At 44.1% G+C, this 16,948-nt stretch overlaps 1 protein-coding gene across 14 annotated transcripts in view; it reads right to left on the bottom strand.

Moving 5' to 3' along the window:
* SLC8A1 (solute carrier family 8 member A1) overlaps positions 1-16,948 on the bottom strand; it is a 380,628-nt gene that overhangs the window by 318,876 nt on the left and 44,804 nt on the right. For 9 of the 14 annotated variants that reach the window (XR_013441666.1, XM_078056234.1, XM_078056227.1 and 6 more), the window contains exon 1: positions 9,195-9,492. The exons of 1 other annotated variant lie outside the window; for it this stretch is intronic. Coding sequence is in view for 7 of the 13 variants with exons in the window: in XM_078056234.1 (XP_077912360.1) it covers positions 9,195-9,263 (69 nt within the window). In the remaining 6 variants the exon portion in view is untranslated. Of the gene's footprint in view, positions 1-9,075; positions 9,493-9,625; positions 9,850-10,303; positions 10,442-16,948 lie in introns of those variants that run through there. 4 more of the 14 variants (XM_078056229.1, XM_078056230.1, XM_078056231.1 and 1 more) reach the window with 3 other exon arrangements.

The raw sequence follows: 16,948 nt of genomic DNA on the forward strand, positions 1-16,948 counted from the left end.
TTTCTGCATAGTGTCAAATCACAGTCCTTGAAAGAATAATATGCTCTTGAAAAAAGCAGAAGAAAGAAGAAAAAAATATTTTTTTTAAATTCAAGTTAATAGATGCTCATGTAATGGTGACCCTTCATCAGTATTCTGTGCAACCATTTTCTAAAGTTTCTGACAATACACACAGTGACATGGCTCTAAGACCAGGTATTTATATACATAGAACAAATAAATTTTTTTAAATGGAAGCAGCTTAGAAAGGAACTGGCCAAACTTTAGTATTTATAGGAATAATTGAGTAGCTTATAGGAAAACATGAAATTTTTATACAAATCCCTGAGCACAGTTTATGAAACATAGTTTCTCCACTAGATAAAGAATCTAATGAATATGCCCTTTACACCAATCCCATATACCTATATTTGAAGAATATTTGAAGAATCCACCTTCTCTGGAAGAGTTGAGAAAAAAAGTCAGTGGAGGAAGAAATGCCAATCATTTAATTATTTCATTAGCAAGTGAAGACAGTAACTTCTGCCTTTTAAGCAAGGACTGCTTTCATCGATATCAATGACTTACGCGAGAACACTCAGTTACTCATTCATTCAACAAACCCTGAATGTCTATTACATGTCTGGAGTGGGAGAGACACTGGGGCTAGAGCCATGAAGTAAACAGACACAATCTCTCCCCTCCTGGAATGTATTATGTAGCTGGGAAGACAGAAGACAGACATTAATTTAAGTTATTTCCAAAAGAAACATCATTATCAACTCTGCTAAATGTTGTAAAGGCAAAAACACTGTCCTCCAAGACTAAGTAATGGAGGACCTGACCTACTAGGGTATTAGGGAAGGTTTTTTGCTAAGAAATAACATGTGAGCTGAAAATAAAGATAGCAGGAAGCCAGGCCAAAGACTGTTGGAGGGCCAGGTCTTGGGTTAAACTTTTTGCAAGTTTGTAATGGGGTTACTCACAGACCTACCTTCTTAGATATGCTGCGGGGGGGATGAGATCATGTTTAGAAAATACTCAAAGCGGGGATGGGGAAGCAGTGCACAGGGTGGGTGGGCACCTGGGTGGCTCAGTTGGTTAAGCAGCCGACTCTTGACTTCAGCTCAGATCATGATCTCAGGATCCTGGGATTGAGCCCCACATGGGGCTCCTTGCTCAGTGGGGAGTCTACTTGAGATTCTTTCTCTCTCTCTCTCTCCCTCCCCCTCCTCTCTCTCTCTCTTTTTCTGGAATAAATAAATAAATAAATCTCTTTTTAAAAAAAGAAAACACTCAAATTGGCTTCTGTTATTTTTTTGAGACTTGCCCCTCGGAGGTCACAATCATGTAATTGCAGTTAATTTCATTCTACCACTGTGCTGGGGGCAATGTGGTGGACAGAAGGATCATTGGTCTGGGGTCCAAAAGAAATGAGTGCTGGTCTCAGCTCTCAAGTACCAGTCCTGTGGCCTTGTACAAGGCATTTTCCCTTTCTCAACTTGATCTGTAAAACTGGGGAATTTTGCTAACAATAGGAATACCTAATACCTGAATCCCTCAATTTGGCATTCAGGGTCATCATCCATAATACAGCACATGTCTACATTCCCAGGTTACTGTTCCTAGTAATCAACTGAGCTACTAAATAAAAATTACCCAAATATGTACCATGTTTTCCTTTCTCATGCTTTTCTACCTGCCCTCCATGATCCATCTTAAATGTCCAATTTCCCTTCATAAAACTGCTTTTACTGCTAGGAAGGCCCCTGAAAGCCACCTAACTCTGCCTCTACCCCCCTTTTCCCAACACAAAAACTCAGGCCATGATAACTTTAAAGACATTTTCAAAGGCACACATCTCAGATATGACAGAGCTAGGCTCTAAAACAAGGTCTCAGTTTCTAGGCCACCTCTCTTTGCACGACACCAACTCCAACTGCTAGGATTCTTCAAGCTCACTGATATTGCCTTTGTATCTCTCACAGTCTAGCTGTGTGTCAGGAGGCGGTGAACTAGGGCCAACAGGTCAAACGTAGCCTGCCACCTATTTTTCTAAGGCCCATTTCATTAATTTTTTTTTTACTTTGTTAAATAATTGAAACAATGAAAAAAACCAATGTTTCATGATGTGAAAATTATATGGTGTTCAAATTTCAGTGTCAATAAATAATGTTTTATGGCACACAGCACGCCCATTCATTTAAGGATTGTCAATGGGTGTGACACAGCTATGTCGAGTAATTGTCACGGATCCTGTGGCCCACGAAGCCAAAAATGCTTACTATGTGGCCCTTTGAAAAACAGGTTTGTGACCTCTGGTATATGTCATTATATGTGTCCTTATCTTCCTCCTCTGCATGGCAACCTCCCACAGTTAGCATGTTCATATAAAGGCACACAGGCAGGGACAGAGACTCTCTCACTATTCATTTCAAGAACAAATCCTTATTAAGCACTCACGTGCCAGAAACTGTTCCAAATGTTTTACAAGTATTAATGTATCATTCCTCAAAAAAACCCCACATGGCTTTTTACTATTGTCATTCCCATTTAACAGATGAGCAGAATGAGGCACAGAGAAGTGAAGTACCCAGCACGATCTTAAATATGCCATTTGTTGAATCCAAATAAATGTAATGACTGTCATGATATGCCTGTTGACTTCAGAGAACTTTAGCCTGAGTATTCCAGGGTCCCTCACTTTGTTATCAATACCTTCAATCTAGAAGCCAAAGTCACCATTCTCTTTCCACCTTGGGGAATCATTAGGAGACACCCAGGGACTCCTGAGGCCAGAAAACACAGATGCATTCCTGGAGGCCTTCCACTTATCAGACAAAAAAGGAAGATGTGACTTTGGTGACATGACCTCAGGACCCTAGATCTGAATTCAACTATCTCCTATTTCACTCTCAAAAGTCATTTATTTTCATGTGGCCTTCATATGCTCATTTGTTTAGAAAGAACTATTTGATCTCTGCTGTTCCTTCCAGAGCTAGCTATGGTTCTAAGCAGCAAGAGCACAGAGAAAGAGAAGCTCTTAGAAGGGGTTGTTGACAGGTGCAGGGCCAGGAGGAGAGAGGCAGTGAGGAGTCAGGGGAAAACGAGCCACCAACTCTGCCCAGGACCAATTCACAAATTTCAGCTTTAGGGAGCTCACGTCCCCCAACATCTGGCAGGTAGGTTATTTTGGAAGAGTGACTTGGAACTTCTGAGAGACATATGATATATGACTTAGCACATCTCCAAACTCTATCCTTTTACCTCTGCCCAAATGCTGTTCACTTTGGGGGCTCTACCGTGGGTCTATGCCAGAAGTTTAGGTTTGCGGGCAAGGATAAGCAGTCTGATTCTCTAAACTTGCTCTTGGAACTAGATGCTCTACATCGAGCAGGGCAGACAGAGCTGCAGCGGGCCCTGGGTCCTGTGCTTTATGGGGAAGTGGAAATGAGCAGGAGTTCAAGAATCTCAAGGGAGAAAGCACCAGAGCCATTTGGTGCCAAAAAAAAAAAAAGAAAAGGAAAATCACCTGTAATGGCCCAGAAAACATAACCATCAAATTTAAGGGAGGAAGAGGATGGCAGGTGGTATGTCCCTTGTCTGACCTCTCAGACTGTTACAGTATCTCTCTTTAAAGGCCATGCTGGAAATTCACCCTGAATTTTGGCTTCACTTGTAAAATGCATGTGAGCAGTGGCGTATGTTATCCTTTGTTCCAGATCCACGGTTCCCATGGCATGGTTCTGACTGGGACACACAGCTGATCTGAAAAGCCTGGAAATGGCCCTAATGTTGCCCCAGGGTTGTCCTTGTCATAAATTAGCTGGGGCTGGTTTACATGCTTCAAAAATAGCTAGGCTTCATTTATTTTTTAAAGATTTATTTATTTATTTGAGAGAGAGCGAGCGCCTGTGTGTGCGTGGGCAGTGGGGGGTAGTGGGGAGGAGCAGAGGAGAGTCTCAAGCTGAATCTGATCGCGGAGCCCCACACGGGGTTGGCCACGGGGCTGGATCTCACGACCCTAAGATCATCACCTGAGCCGAAACCAAGAATCAATCGGGTGCTTAACCGACTGTGCCACCCAGGCGCCCTGGCTTTATTTATTTTAGAAGCCTTTTTCACTCTTTGAAAATAAACTGAAATGCCTCCTCCCCCATGAAGCCTCTTCCAATATTCTCTTCTTCCTTTCAACTCTACAGCATTTTGCTCATTAGACAGTTGTAGCAATATTTCCCAGTTGGCTCAGCACTTAGGTGTTCTAGACCATGACATCCTTAAGAATAGAGAACATGGCGCAAAGAACATGGCTTTTGAACAGCATCAAAAACTCGTACTATCACCTATTAACCCTCAAGTAAGTTATTTAACAGAGCCATAGTCTTCATTTTTATATCACGATAAGGATGCTTCCTTGCAGGGCACTTATAAGCATTAAATGAGAAAACACATTCAGAGTGCTTAAATTGGCCCTGGGCATACAACGGGCAATCAGCAAATGTCAAATAACTCCTCTTCATCATCTGCATTCTCTGAAAAGCCCAGGGCAGTGCCTTGCATACAGTGAGCGCTCAATAAATATCACGGTTTGTTTGTAGTAAATTGCTGAATCACCCTCTTGTCTGTCTGACTTCATCTCACATTAGATTCCATGAAGAAATTATTAATTATTCTGACTTCACATGTAATGACATCCACTGAGTGATTATGTTTTAGGTCTTTTTTTAAATTAAGATGAACTCTAATATTTAAATTTATTTTTCTATCTCTATTATATATGCAAGAAACCATTTGTCTGAATTGGTATCGCATGTGTATTTTATAGGTTACTGGTATGAATATTCCAAAACGGCATATAGTAGAAGCCATTCAAGATTTTAAGGATATCATTTCTCACTGGGGATCATAATTTGCCCATTCTCAGAAGAATTCGAAAGGCTACATTTTCCAGAAAGGATCAAATTTTTGATACCTTTGCTGCCCCAGAAGTAAAATTTCAGCGTGGGAGTGCATCGCTGTCTCTGTCTGGCTACTCTCAACTCCCTCCGTCAGCAGCCCCATTGCTGGGCACGCAGGTCCTCACACTTCCCCACCAGAAGGAGCCTCTGAGGGCACAAACTGGGCACCAACCCAGTTTCAAACTACTTTCACTTCCTCTTTATCTTCCTGTGTTCCAGGCCCTCAGGACTTTTCTGTCAGCTGACCTGATAAACCAATACAAGTTAGCAGACAAACAAATGCCAGTGGTCTATAAGAATTAAAGGTAGCTCTTTCCTAAGTGATGTCATTGCATTTTATTAGGGATCTACTAGATAGAATTACTTTATTCGAATCAATGTCTAATAGGGAGAATTTCTGATCTTATGCTGGTGGATGGATAAATGCTTCCACCCCAAGGATGTTTTGCACCCCCCCCCCCAGATCACTTTACAGTTGGCTGCCTATAATGCACTTGCCCTTGACCACAAACACATTTCCTTCACTTCAGCTGCCAGTCAGGACTTTTCTCCTTCCACACGTCCTCCTCCTCCTCCTCCTCCTGAAATTGGCTAGAAAGTTTCAGATAGAGAGAAAATGTGATTCTCTTGAACCTTTGTCTCTCTTGTTCTGTACTACACTCTCTTGGCTAGGCAGATCAAAGGACTATCACAGAGTGGATATAAAACACTTAGAGTTCAATAAGAGTCGTCAGCAAGGAGAGTCTACACAAAACACTTGAGGCAGCAAGGGCTGCAAGCAACTGTCTTCCAAGTTGAGTCAACACACTGGAAGAAGGCACCCAATCTCCTCATTTGTATTCTGACCTGCTCTTGATGAAAACATGCCAATGAGAGTAGCTTACCCTAGAAGTCTCCAATTCAGAAAATAGGTTGTTTGATTTACAAACTTTACTGAGAACCTAATTATTGACTGAGTTTAAGTCTTCAAAATATGTGTTGTAGAAAATATATTTTGTGTTGTGTGTGTGTGTGTGCGCGCGCGCACACGCGCACGCATTAGAGTCTAAGGAGGGAGGGAAGGAGGCAGTGAGAGAGAGAGAGAGAGAGACACAGACCCAGACACACAGGGAAAGAGGTATCTTTTGGAAGAGAAAGAAAGAAAACTGAAAATCATCTCACTGCATTTAATGAGGCCCCACCGGACTAGCTCTGAGTCCAAATCAAAATCTCAGAGGCCAACTCTGAAAGCTCACATTTCCCGAATCTATTCCATCCTAATGGGTCACAAAGCATCTGACATTTACTTCCACTAAATCTCAAGTATGTCTCCAGGGCATAGACATCCCTTTGTTCAGAGAGAAAACTTGAAATGGCTAGTTCATCAACCCACTGGCTTGGTTAGTCACAAGTATTACTGAGATTAGAACCCAAGTGATAGGCAGCTAAGGGAGCTGTGAATGATGTTAGCTGTGACTCTGAAATCTAGGGAAAGTCAGGGAGAATATTTGCCACAAGAGGGAGCAGGAGAATTTGATCAGATGGGAGACTATCTGGTAGAGGTTATGATGAGGGGTCTAAGTATGAGGTATGGGCAATACTGGAAGATGTTTTGGCAAGAGACATCTATCCCTTATAAGAAAAAAAGTGGCTGTGGGGGGGAGGATGAAAGGCACAGGAAGAAGAAAGAGATTGCAACACGTTGATTCCTAAATGCTCAGCAAATGTAAAGCAACAATTTAATTTTTGGTTAGAAGCAACATACATTCACACTGCAAAAATACAAAACATGCAAGATTGGTGCTCTACCACCCTCTTTTAATCGTGTATTTCTTTTTCCAGATTTAATTTCTATTTCAGCCTGGACCTTGGTTATTTCCATGCTGATGGGGTAGACCGCTTGCTACTTACCTCCATGCTATGCTCTCTCTACCTGAAGGTGTTATGGAGAAAGGGCTCCTTTCACTGAATTGCAACACAAAAATCAGATGGCAAAGTCCTATAATGCACTTACTTTGGGAGAAACACATCCATGACCTAAATGAATGCTTTAACTTGCTTTAAAGCAGGAATGTAACCTCATTGGATCTGCAGAGCTTTTATCATCATTTATTTTTCTTTTCAAAGAAACAGGTTAAATACTGAGAGGGAAGAAACCATGCGTTTACTTTGCAAGATAAATAAAGTCTATTTTTGTCTGATAAAAAACATGTTAAATATAGCTTGCTAACAAAATGCTGAAGCTCTCTTGGAATTTTTTTTTTTTTTTCAAAACAGTAAGCTTGAAAAAGCAATTAATGTAAATCCTGCGTACAGTCCTGACTATACTTCATCTTCCTTTTGTAATTTTATTTGGAGTAAAAGCACTGCTATCACTTCTCTTCCCCTTCATGGTCAACAAAATGGTTAGCTAGCTCTTAATCTTAAATCCAAAATGATATAGCAGAAACCATTCAATAGTAATGATAAAATAGAAAGAATAGAAAGACAGATGGATAAATAGGTACGTAGATAGGTAGATAGACAGATTGATAGACAGATAGATATAAAGAACAGCCTTCATATTCTTTTAATTCATTACTCTCCTCTTCCAGCCCTGTGAAGCTTTCAGGACAGAGTAAATGAAGTCTGACTGTCATGGACACTTGCATCCTTTGCAACCCTGCACAGCTCAATAGTCAATAATGGTTTACCTCTATCCAGTTCTTTAATTCCCTAGTAATTAATCATTCCATATTTAATACAAGACAACAGCCATTTTAGGGAGGAAAAAAAATAAGGGCTCTTTTTTTAGTAGGTGGGAGAAATCTTAGCAAAATAGCCCTCAGAATCAAATGGAATTCTTCAAACAGGCGGGATTTGTAAAATGAAAACCATTTAAGAAAACACATCCTGCTTCTTGATGAAGTAAGTGGGTCTTCCCCCACCTTCTCACTCACAAGGCCCCAAAGATGGAGCTAGCTCTCCTTTCCTTCCTCCTTTCACACCAGCCTAAGCAGCCAATTAAGCAAGTTTAGCAAACCCATAGAGCTAAATCCAAGTAACACAGGATTTGAAAGAGGAACCTAACAGCCGTCACCCCTATTCTGGTTTTGCTTTCTTATCTGAAATGAATGAAACATCTAGATACATTTCTATCCTCCTTTCCTGACTTGCTGCAGGAGTAGCTTTGAGAGAGAAAGAGAAAACACGCAAGTGTGTGCATGTGTGTTAGTTTAGGGGGGGCGTGGGTGGGAGGCATACTTGCAGAATGCCCTCCTGGTTGCTCCCCATTTCCCTTAGCAAATCTTCCCACAGACGCTGGATTGTGGGTGCTCCAATTGCTCATATTTGGAGATACTCAGCCTATGCCTTTAACCAGATCTGATCAGAATCTCCACCTACTCTGCTAGCTCCTCCATGATCTGGATGCCAGTACTGTCTTTACATCTGTCATTTTTTAAAAAGCTTCTTCCACTACACCTCCTACTGATATCCTTTTTTCTCTTTTTAGTCTTTACACCTCCAGCAGGACAAAGTTTGTATTGTTATAGTCACAACCACTAGTGGCTGACTAGCAGGAGAGATACAGAGCGCCAGCAAGGGAGCCAGGCTAAGGGGGGGGGGGGGGGGGTTAAAGAGGTACCTAGTGCAAAGCCTGACTTTCTTTCCGATGAATGCGGACACCACGCACTATTGCTCTCTTCAGAAAATTCTTTGTTAAATTTGATCAGTCTGCTTTCAACCCAACCACTGCCACTTTGTCTGGAGAGGGAAATACAAATTGCCAGCCCCAGTCATTCATCAAATAGTCAACAGAATCCATGGGCGGGGGGGTGTTAAAATCAAGGATGCACACACACTGTATTTTTAAAAGCATCCTCTGGGCAGATTTGGTTTCTTTAGCTGACTGTCCACCCATAAGACCTCCCTCTTCTTCATTAAGGAGGAGCCAAGAAGGATATCCTCACATCTCAGAACACAGACCATTTCCCCAAGAGCCGGCAAAGCTCCAGAGGCAGATAATGCAGCTGCAAAGTTCCCTTCGAATCTCGTGGGAGAGAGATGCCTGTGCGTGCAGAATCCCCAACGCGCACACCCCGGCATAGTGCCCAAAGACCCGGACCCTTCAGCCCACTACCCGCCCCCCCACCCCCGTCCCGCTGTAATCCCCCCTTGCCTGTTCCTCCTGCCCCGGCCACAACTCCCTCCTCTCCGCAGTCCGTGGTGAAGGAGCACCCAGACCTCGCCGGAAAAGAGACTCGCGAGTGTGGCCTTGGGGAAGACCCCAAGGATTACCAGGAGGTGGGATGACCGCGGAGCAGAGCCCAGTGGGTGGGGACGCCTGGATCCCCAGCAGCGCTGCATTCCGGGTGGACTTAGCTCTTCGCGCCCTGAAGCCTCAGAGCCCAGCGCCGTGCAGGGTGCAGCATCTCTCCTTAGCAGCCCTTTCTTCCTCCGGCAGCCGGCACTGACAGGCGGGCACACTCACGCCCAGACGCACCAGCCCGAGCAATTTCGCTCCCCGAGAAGCGCGGACACCCCAGAAAACGTGTAGGGACACACGCGCGCGCGCGCGCGCGCGCACACACACACACGCACACACACACACAATTCAGCAGCCGGTCCTTCGCCCAAGCGGGTGGGAAGTGTAGCCTTGCGAACAAGAAATGGAAAATAGTTGGCGGTAGCTGACCAAATCCCTCCTGCTGCCCATCATAAGATCCTACCTGGTTTGGGGGAGTGTGGATGGATCCTTCCCCAGTTCCTCCACGCTAGCTGGCGATACGGCGCACTCTCTCCTTTTAAATAGCTCCCGACCGGGAAGAGGTCGCTCCCATCTTCTGGGGGGAAGCACAAAGCGGGCGGCGGCGGGCAGACTCCCGTGCAGCGCCGGCGCGAGCGGGAGCGGCGGCTGCGGGCAGCCGGTGCGCGCGGGCGGGAGGCAGGCGCGGAGGCCGGGAGGCTGGGAGGGCCGGGGCCCGGGCGGCGCGCGCGCTCCCCCTCCCTCCCGCGCACACTCGCCCGCCCGCCGCCCGCCCGCCGCCCGCAGCCTCGCACTCGCTCACACGCGCGCTCGGCCCCGCCGCCGCCGCGTCCGCGGCCCGCCGAGCCCCGGCGCCCTCGGCGACCGCCCGGGAGGAGAGCCGGCGCGTTTCTGGAGCCTCGAGCGGGCGGGGAGCCTTTCCAGCCTCCCAGCCTCCCAGCCTCCGCCGCCGAGAAGGTTTTTCGATTTGCTCCCGGCCCTCGGCCCCGCAGTGCGTTCTGGCCGCGCGCTAGCGCTCTCCCGGGCGGGCACCCAGCCCATCGATTACACGCGCAGACGGGCGCTGCAACTTTTCTTTTCAACCTTCCTCGCCTCTCCCACAGGCAGAACCCTCACCCTGACTTGCCTACCCATTTCTCACCTCTGAAATTGTTCATCCAGATATATCTTTCTTCCTCCGCTTTCTAGCCCTCTGCGAAAGGAAGCTTTCGTTTAGCAAAGGGACCTGGGGATGTATCAATGATTTTCTCTTATATCCTCACTGTGTTTTTCCTACGTATAGACATGCACAGCAGTACCGTGGCTAGAAGCTGCTGACACAAGCAGATAAGGATGTGGGGGTGAGGGGAGAGGTATTCCCCAGCCAAGATTTCGGAAAGATTCTCCGTGTTGGTATTTCCCTCAAAGATTGCAGCTCACCTGGGAATAAAGACCAAGAAGCTGTTTAACGCGAAAGCCATGCCGCTTCTAAACCACACAGAGGAGTAAAAGCTGAGCATTAAGGTTGAGTTGGGAAAAATCTAATGCAGCAATCGACGAACCATTCATTGGCCTTTCCAAGAGAAGTATTATCATTGCCAATACATCACTTCCCCATAATTAATAAAGGAGCATTGCACCAGGCCCTTGCTTTCTTGACAGCTCATTCATCCTTACAAATCCTTAATGACTTGGCAGGATGAAAGGCTAGACCCACTGTGGAGTTCACAAACCTGGCTGCACATCAGACACACCTGGGAAGCTTGTTAAAAATGCAGATTTTAGGGGGCGCCTGGGTGGCTCAGTCGTTAAGCGTCTGCCTTCTGCCCAGGTCATGATCCCAGGGTTCTGGGATCGAGCCCCACATTGCATTGGGCTCCATTGGGCTCCCTGCTCCGTGGAAAGCCTGCTTCTCCCTCTCCCACTCCCCCTGCTTGTGTTCCCTCTCTCACTGTATCTCTTTCTGTCAAATAAAACTTAAAAAAAAAGAACCACTTTTTAAAAAATGCAGATTTTAGCATCCCATCTTGAGACTCTGATGTTGTAGTCCTCAAGGGTGACTCGGAGCTTGCGTCTTTAAAGCACCAGTGGACATTCTGGTGTAGTTTGGCAGAGGGGTGAGGGGTCAGGGACAGCTGTGTGGAGAAGCTGAGAGGAACAGAGCACCAGGCAGAAAGTTAAGTCCTTAGCGGAGATCTCCCCACTACTTACTCTGCAGCTCTCTGGCCGCCAGGCCACGGGGGAAAGGGGACTCTGACTCCAGGAATCCCACTGTTTGACTATGAGGCGGGTGGCTCTCAACCCTGACTGCTTCAGAATCTCCTGGGGAGCTTTTAAAAATCCCAGTGCTTAGGCCACACCCCAGACTGATTAACTTGGAATCTCTGGGGGTAGGACCCAGTCATCAGTAACTTTTTTTTTTTTTAAGATTCCCAGGTTGATTCTTACCTGTAAGCAAGGTTGAGAACCACTGTTCTGCACCAATACCCCTCAACCCTGAATGTGAATATGAATCACCTGGGGATTGCAGGTTCTTCTGGAGCTGATCTGGAGAAGGCCTAGGATCTGCATTTCTAGCAAACTTACAAGTGATGTTGGTACTGCCTGGATGAGGATTGTGCTTTAACTAACAAGGGTCTGTTGCGTCCATCTAATGCTCGGGGATACCCAGCTTGATGGAGGAAACCAAGCTTCTTCTTGTCTTGTATATTCCCAGGAATCATTCTCACCTAAGAACATTTTCCTTTCCTCGTAGGAAATAAATGTTCTTGACTTGCCACAGACTTTTTGTTAGACTGCACTGACTAATGGGTGTAAACAGAATGACGTGGGGAGACACAGAAGGTCACCATCTCTCTGTAAGAGTATGTCCTTAGCCAAAAATTACTTAGGGTACTGATTTCAAGGGAGTGTGAGAGGCAGACATTTGGCTCACACTCAATGAAAGGGACTTAGAGAGAAAAGTGGCTGTTTTCTAAATGGCCTGTAACTAAAAACTCTCCCCACCCCACCCCCCCCACAGGAAATAGGACCAGGCTAACTAAAGGAACTGAGCAAAAGAGCTGAATGAAAATGTGAGTGGACTACATCTCATTGGAATAGATTCTGTAGAAGGGGCGTGGCCTATTCTTGCTATTAGGGACCACTTGGTGAAAGCTCAGATTTTCTTGAAAGTGTAAGCATGCTTGTGACTTGGGTGACACCAGCCTGGTTCTTAAATGTCTATATTCCAGTGCTGCCCAAAGTTCACCTTGTCGGTAGCTGAGAAAGCATTAAGGCTTCATCTTGGTCCTCTTTACTCCTCTTCTTTTCCAATCTAGTCTGGTATTAGACTAATTTGAATTTGGGGGGGAGAAATTTACATTAAGGTCCTCTCTTTACCTAGAACCATTAAAAGGCAGCCTAGTGCCTAGTGATTTGGCACACCCTTTCAGATTTGGCTCAATTTCTGAATCCTTATTTTTTTTTTTCCTTTCATTTCTCATTAAAGGCATCTTTATAAGTGTTCCGGGCCCCACGGCAAGTCAAAGCTTTTGCTCCCTCCTAAATGTCATACATGACTGGATTTTTATTGCAAGAATTATCAAAGGCTACATCACTGGCACAAGGCTCTAGGTAAGGAAATAGAGCGGTTCCTCAGGCTGTGGCTTTGGAAAGAAGAAATATTGTATGTAGGAAGGTGGTGATTTACATTCCAATGCCAATAGTTATTTCTTAATTGTATTCTTGAATCTTGATTGCCATTCTTTTCTTCGGGCTTAGGGTTCAGAGATACGGGATCTGGGTCTCTTCTGTTATGTATCTAAAGCAATAGGGCATGACCATTTTGGGGACTCCACAGGGAAATCACTAAGATTTGATATATTCTAAAGATGGTTCAGATTTTCATGAACTAATTCCCTGCAAACCTTCAGGAGATCTTTTAGCAAACTCACTTTCAGACCAAGTATAAATGTTGAGAATTAGGCCCTACTTTTTCCTCCAGTCTACAGAGAAACTGGACATATGATCGGGGCTATGAAAATTTTTTAATATATTTAGTATTTTACTAAAGCTCTTGATAATTTTTCAACATAAGAAAAACAAGTACTTTCTTGTAATTTCTTTCATTTTTACTTTGAATCATGTAGGTCAGAGTTACCATCCTTGTTTTTCTAGCCTTGGGTCTACGCAAGTGTGTTCATATGGAGTTAGTATTCCCCACCTCATTTCCTCCTCTGCCAACCTTCACACTCAACTACCTGCTCACCCTTAAGCTCAGTTGGATACTGACTTCCATATAAGAAGACAGTAGCCTAGCAAGCATGCCACGTGGAGCTCAGCATTAGCCATTCTTCCACACCTAGGAACTCCAACTAGATCACTGGCATCATTTGTCTTTTGGGTTTCCATTGCTGCTGATTGGATCCAGGGTTTTTTGCTTTAAGTGTGACTGCAGGGAATTTTTTGTTGATTTCTAAGCACTATTATTTCTCCTCACTGTGGTCTTGTTCCTGCAAGTAAACTTTTACTTCTCTGTTTTGTTTTGACTAGTTCAGCACCACCCTGAATTTCATCCTGTAAGTGGGCCCTACTGGGGCCTTACTGCCTCCCCAGTAGACTCACAGTTATAACCCATACTTTCTTCACTGTGGGGGTCACCCACTTCCTCTGAATTTGTCACAGTGTTTGGATCAGGGACCTGCACTTCCATATTTGAGCAATTTATGGTCAAGGATTGGGCTTGTACAAAATCCTGATACTTTTATTTTCCATTTCTGTCCCTTATCACATTAAGGACATCCTCTAGTCACTGTCCCACAACTTTACCAGTGACTAACTTCATGGCAGAATCATTATCTAGAGCAATTAGTGGGTCAGAAAAGAACCGAAACTGGTTAAGAGTTAAGGATTTGGAGTCAGAATATCTGGGTTTGAATCTCACCTCTGGCCGTGTGATCTTGGGGAGGTTCTTTAATCTCTCTGAGTCACAGTATCTTTGTCTGGAAAACCTAGGTTGTAGAATTTCCTTAAAGGAGTTATAGGAAGGATAAAATGTATATAATGTGCTTGACATGGTCCCTGATTATAGTAATTATTCAATAAATGATGCTGTTGTTATTTCTATTGTTGGTAAAGTTCCATAAAAATGATATTCATAAAATTTTTAAAAAGTATCTATATAATTAGGTGGCACATAATCAGCCATCTCATTTTCAATAATGATTATGCTATCATTTGTACTATACAGAATTCTATGCAAGAAATAAATCCAGGAAAGTGAATGCTCTACACTTTGAGAGTACTTTCCTTCTCGGTAATGAAAGAAGCTGTTGCGTACTTTCTAATTCTGTAAGTAGAGAATGTAGTTATATGTTTGATAGAGGGGGCACTGCATCTGTTGTATATTGGTTTGGTACAATTTTCAAATCCACTTATTTATGACAAAGACCAAACAAATAGTTGTTTTTAGAAATAAAGTTGTTTTGATATAAGAATGAAGTAAGTTGTGTCACGAAATCATCATCTCATCTCTTGTCACCAATAAGAACTCAGCAGTTCAGCTGCTGGAGGCCACCACCCCACCCCCCACCCCCCGTGGAAGTGGGGGAGCTTCTCGATAGAAACATATAAAGAAGCAACTATGTCAAAGGGACATTTAGACTATAAATACCGAGAGTTTGTGAGGCCTATCTGAGAGTGTTCAGTCTGGGCAAGGCCACTCCTTCTCATCTAAAATAGCTCTCCAAAGACCTTGGGGCATTAGCTCTTGCCTTGGTCAAGGCAACTCTTATTGGCAGAGGTGAAAACCATGCAGCAGCTCTTGGCAAAGCTCATCTTGCCCATCAACACCAGAGCTACCGTTCCCTAGTAACATGCTCTAGCAACAGGGAACTTTACCTTTTGCACTGAGAGCTGGACCTCAGCTCGCAGTCGGCTAACCTGTCTCTCCCAAGTACTAACTCCTATAAAGGTTCAACCCCACTGAATGTGGACTTTATTCCCTTCCTCTCCTCTTGCCTGGAACAATCACGTGATTAATCTATCATTGATTCGGAGTATATTATTTCTTTATTGGCTTATTAAGAGACATCCTGTATGTTATTGACTTGTGAAATTCCCGCAGTGAACCTGTGTTAAATAAATTGCTGGCAAAAAAAAAAAACCACCTCAGTCTCTGAGCATTAATTTGCTTTCCAAAACAAAGCAACATTCTTGCTGGGTCACAATATTTCTTTTCCTTTATGTCTGGGTATTAACTTCATCCCATCTCCATTATAATCTGGGGGTGTAATTTCCAATAGAGTTAAACAAATTTCACTACAATGAAGATTTTGCTTGTCCTATCAGTTATATATTTTTTAAAGATTTTATTAATTTATTTGAGAGAAAGAGAAAGAGAGAGCATGAGCTGGGCAGGTGGCAGGGAGGGAGAAACAGAAGCTGACCCCCCCCAGGAGCAGGTAGCCCGATGTGGGACTCGATCCCAGGACCCTGAGATCATGACCTGAGCCAAAGGCAGACACTTAACCGATTGAGCCACCCAGGAGCCCCTGTCCTATCATTCATATTAACAGATGACCTTATCTGTGACATAAACTTCTTTGCTAAGTTTGCACAAACTTTCCTCAACATCGATTCAAGGACTCTCTACCAAAAGAGACTGAAGATGAAGCCTCTGGGGTGCTTTGTACCAGTTATTTGTGTAGATATTAAAATTATTTGCCATCTACAACCTAACTTTTATTTAAGAAATCCTTAGGAACTAACGAGGGAATTATGATTACCCTCATTTTACAGATTGAGATCAACGAGATTTGTCCCACCCTGGCTACACAGTATCAGTTATATTGTTTCAAAATATGGAAGCCCAGACCCACTCTTGGAGATTCGGCCCTCATTGATTGAAAGTGGAGTCTAGGCGTGGGAAAATTTTTAAGTTCCCTGGGTGGTTCTAAGTTTCAGCCAGAGCTGAGAACCTCTGGCCTCAGATCAAATAGCTAATTAGTGGTAAAGACGAGTGAAAACAATCCCTTTACATCTGCCACAATGCTGCTTGTATTCTGCTGTCCCATCAAACACTGATATTTAACAGAATATAAAAATGGGGACTCTTCTTGGAAACTTGAGAGCTTACAAATGTTTGAGGGCCTTTTTACATTTCTAAGGGGCCCAAGTGGGTTTTGTAATTGACAAAGATAGATAAGCAGATTGGAAGAGATGATCAAGAAAAGTGAGTCTGTTGACTGCAGGGCCGCTTTCGGTTTTGTTGAACACTCAATCCCTAGCATGTAGAGCAGTTTTGGGTACATGGTTGATGAATTAATAAAGCACATATTGTGCCCTGTAAGGTACTGCCCTGTGTTGACAAAAGATGGATTTGGGGTCTAGGGTAAAGGAAACTCTTTGGCCCCTGTCCAGTGCAAATTGCAACTCAAGAGCAAACACCTCCTTGTAGCTATCCTTAGTGCAGGCCCTGGTAAGCAACTGATGACCGTACCATATCCACACCCACAGTCCTGCCTGGCCACCTGCTCTGTGATGACAGACAGATTGTCTGTGACATTGCAGGAGGCCAGACCGCAGAGCGATGGCAATCTGACCGAGCCTCAGGCTTACGTGGGTAAGCTGACCCTTTGCCAATTATCTCAGGAATTACTTCTAAGCTCATTTGGCCCACTTTGTAAGAATGTCAGAGAATCTCTTATTTCCTGTTAAGAGAGGCTCTTTAGGCACATAATTTATGGATATGTGCTTGTTTTCTCATTGACTATTTTTCAAGAATCAAGGGACCTGTGAATTTTCTGATATGCTCAAAGTCAGTCAT

Source organism: Halichoerus grypus, chromosome 10 (assembly GCF_964656455.1).
Source record: "Halichoerus grypus chromosome 10, mHalGry1.hap1.1, whole genome shotgun sequence".
NCBI classification, from domain to species: domain Eukaryota; kingdom Metazoa; phylum Chordata; class Mammalia; order Carnivora; family Phocidae; genus Halichoerus; species Halichoerus grypus.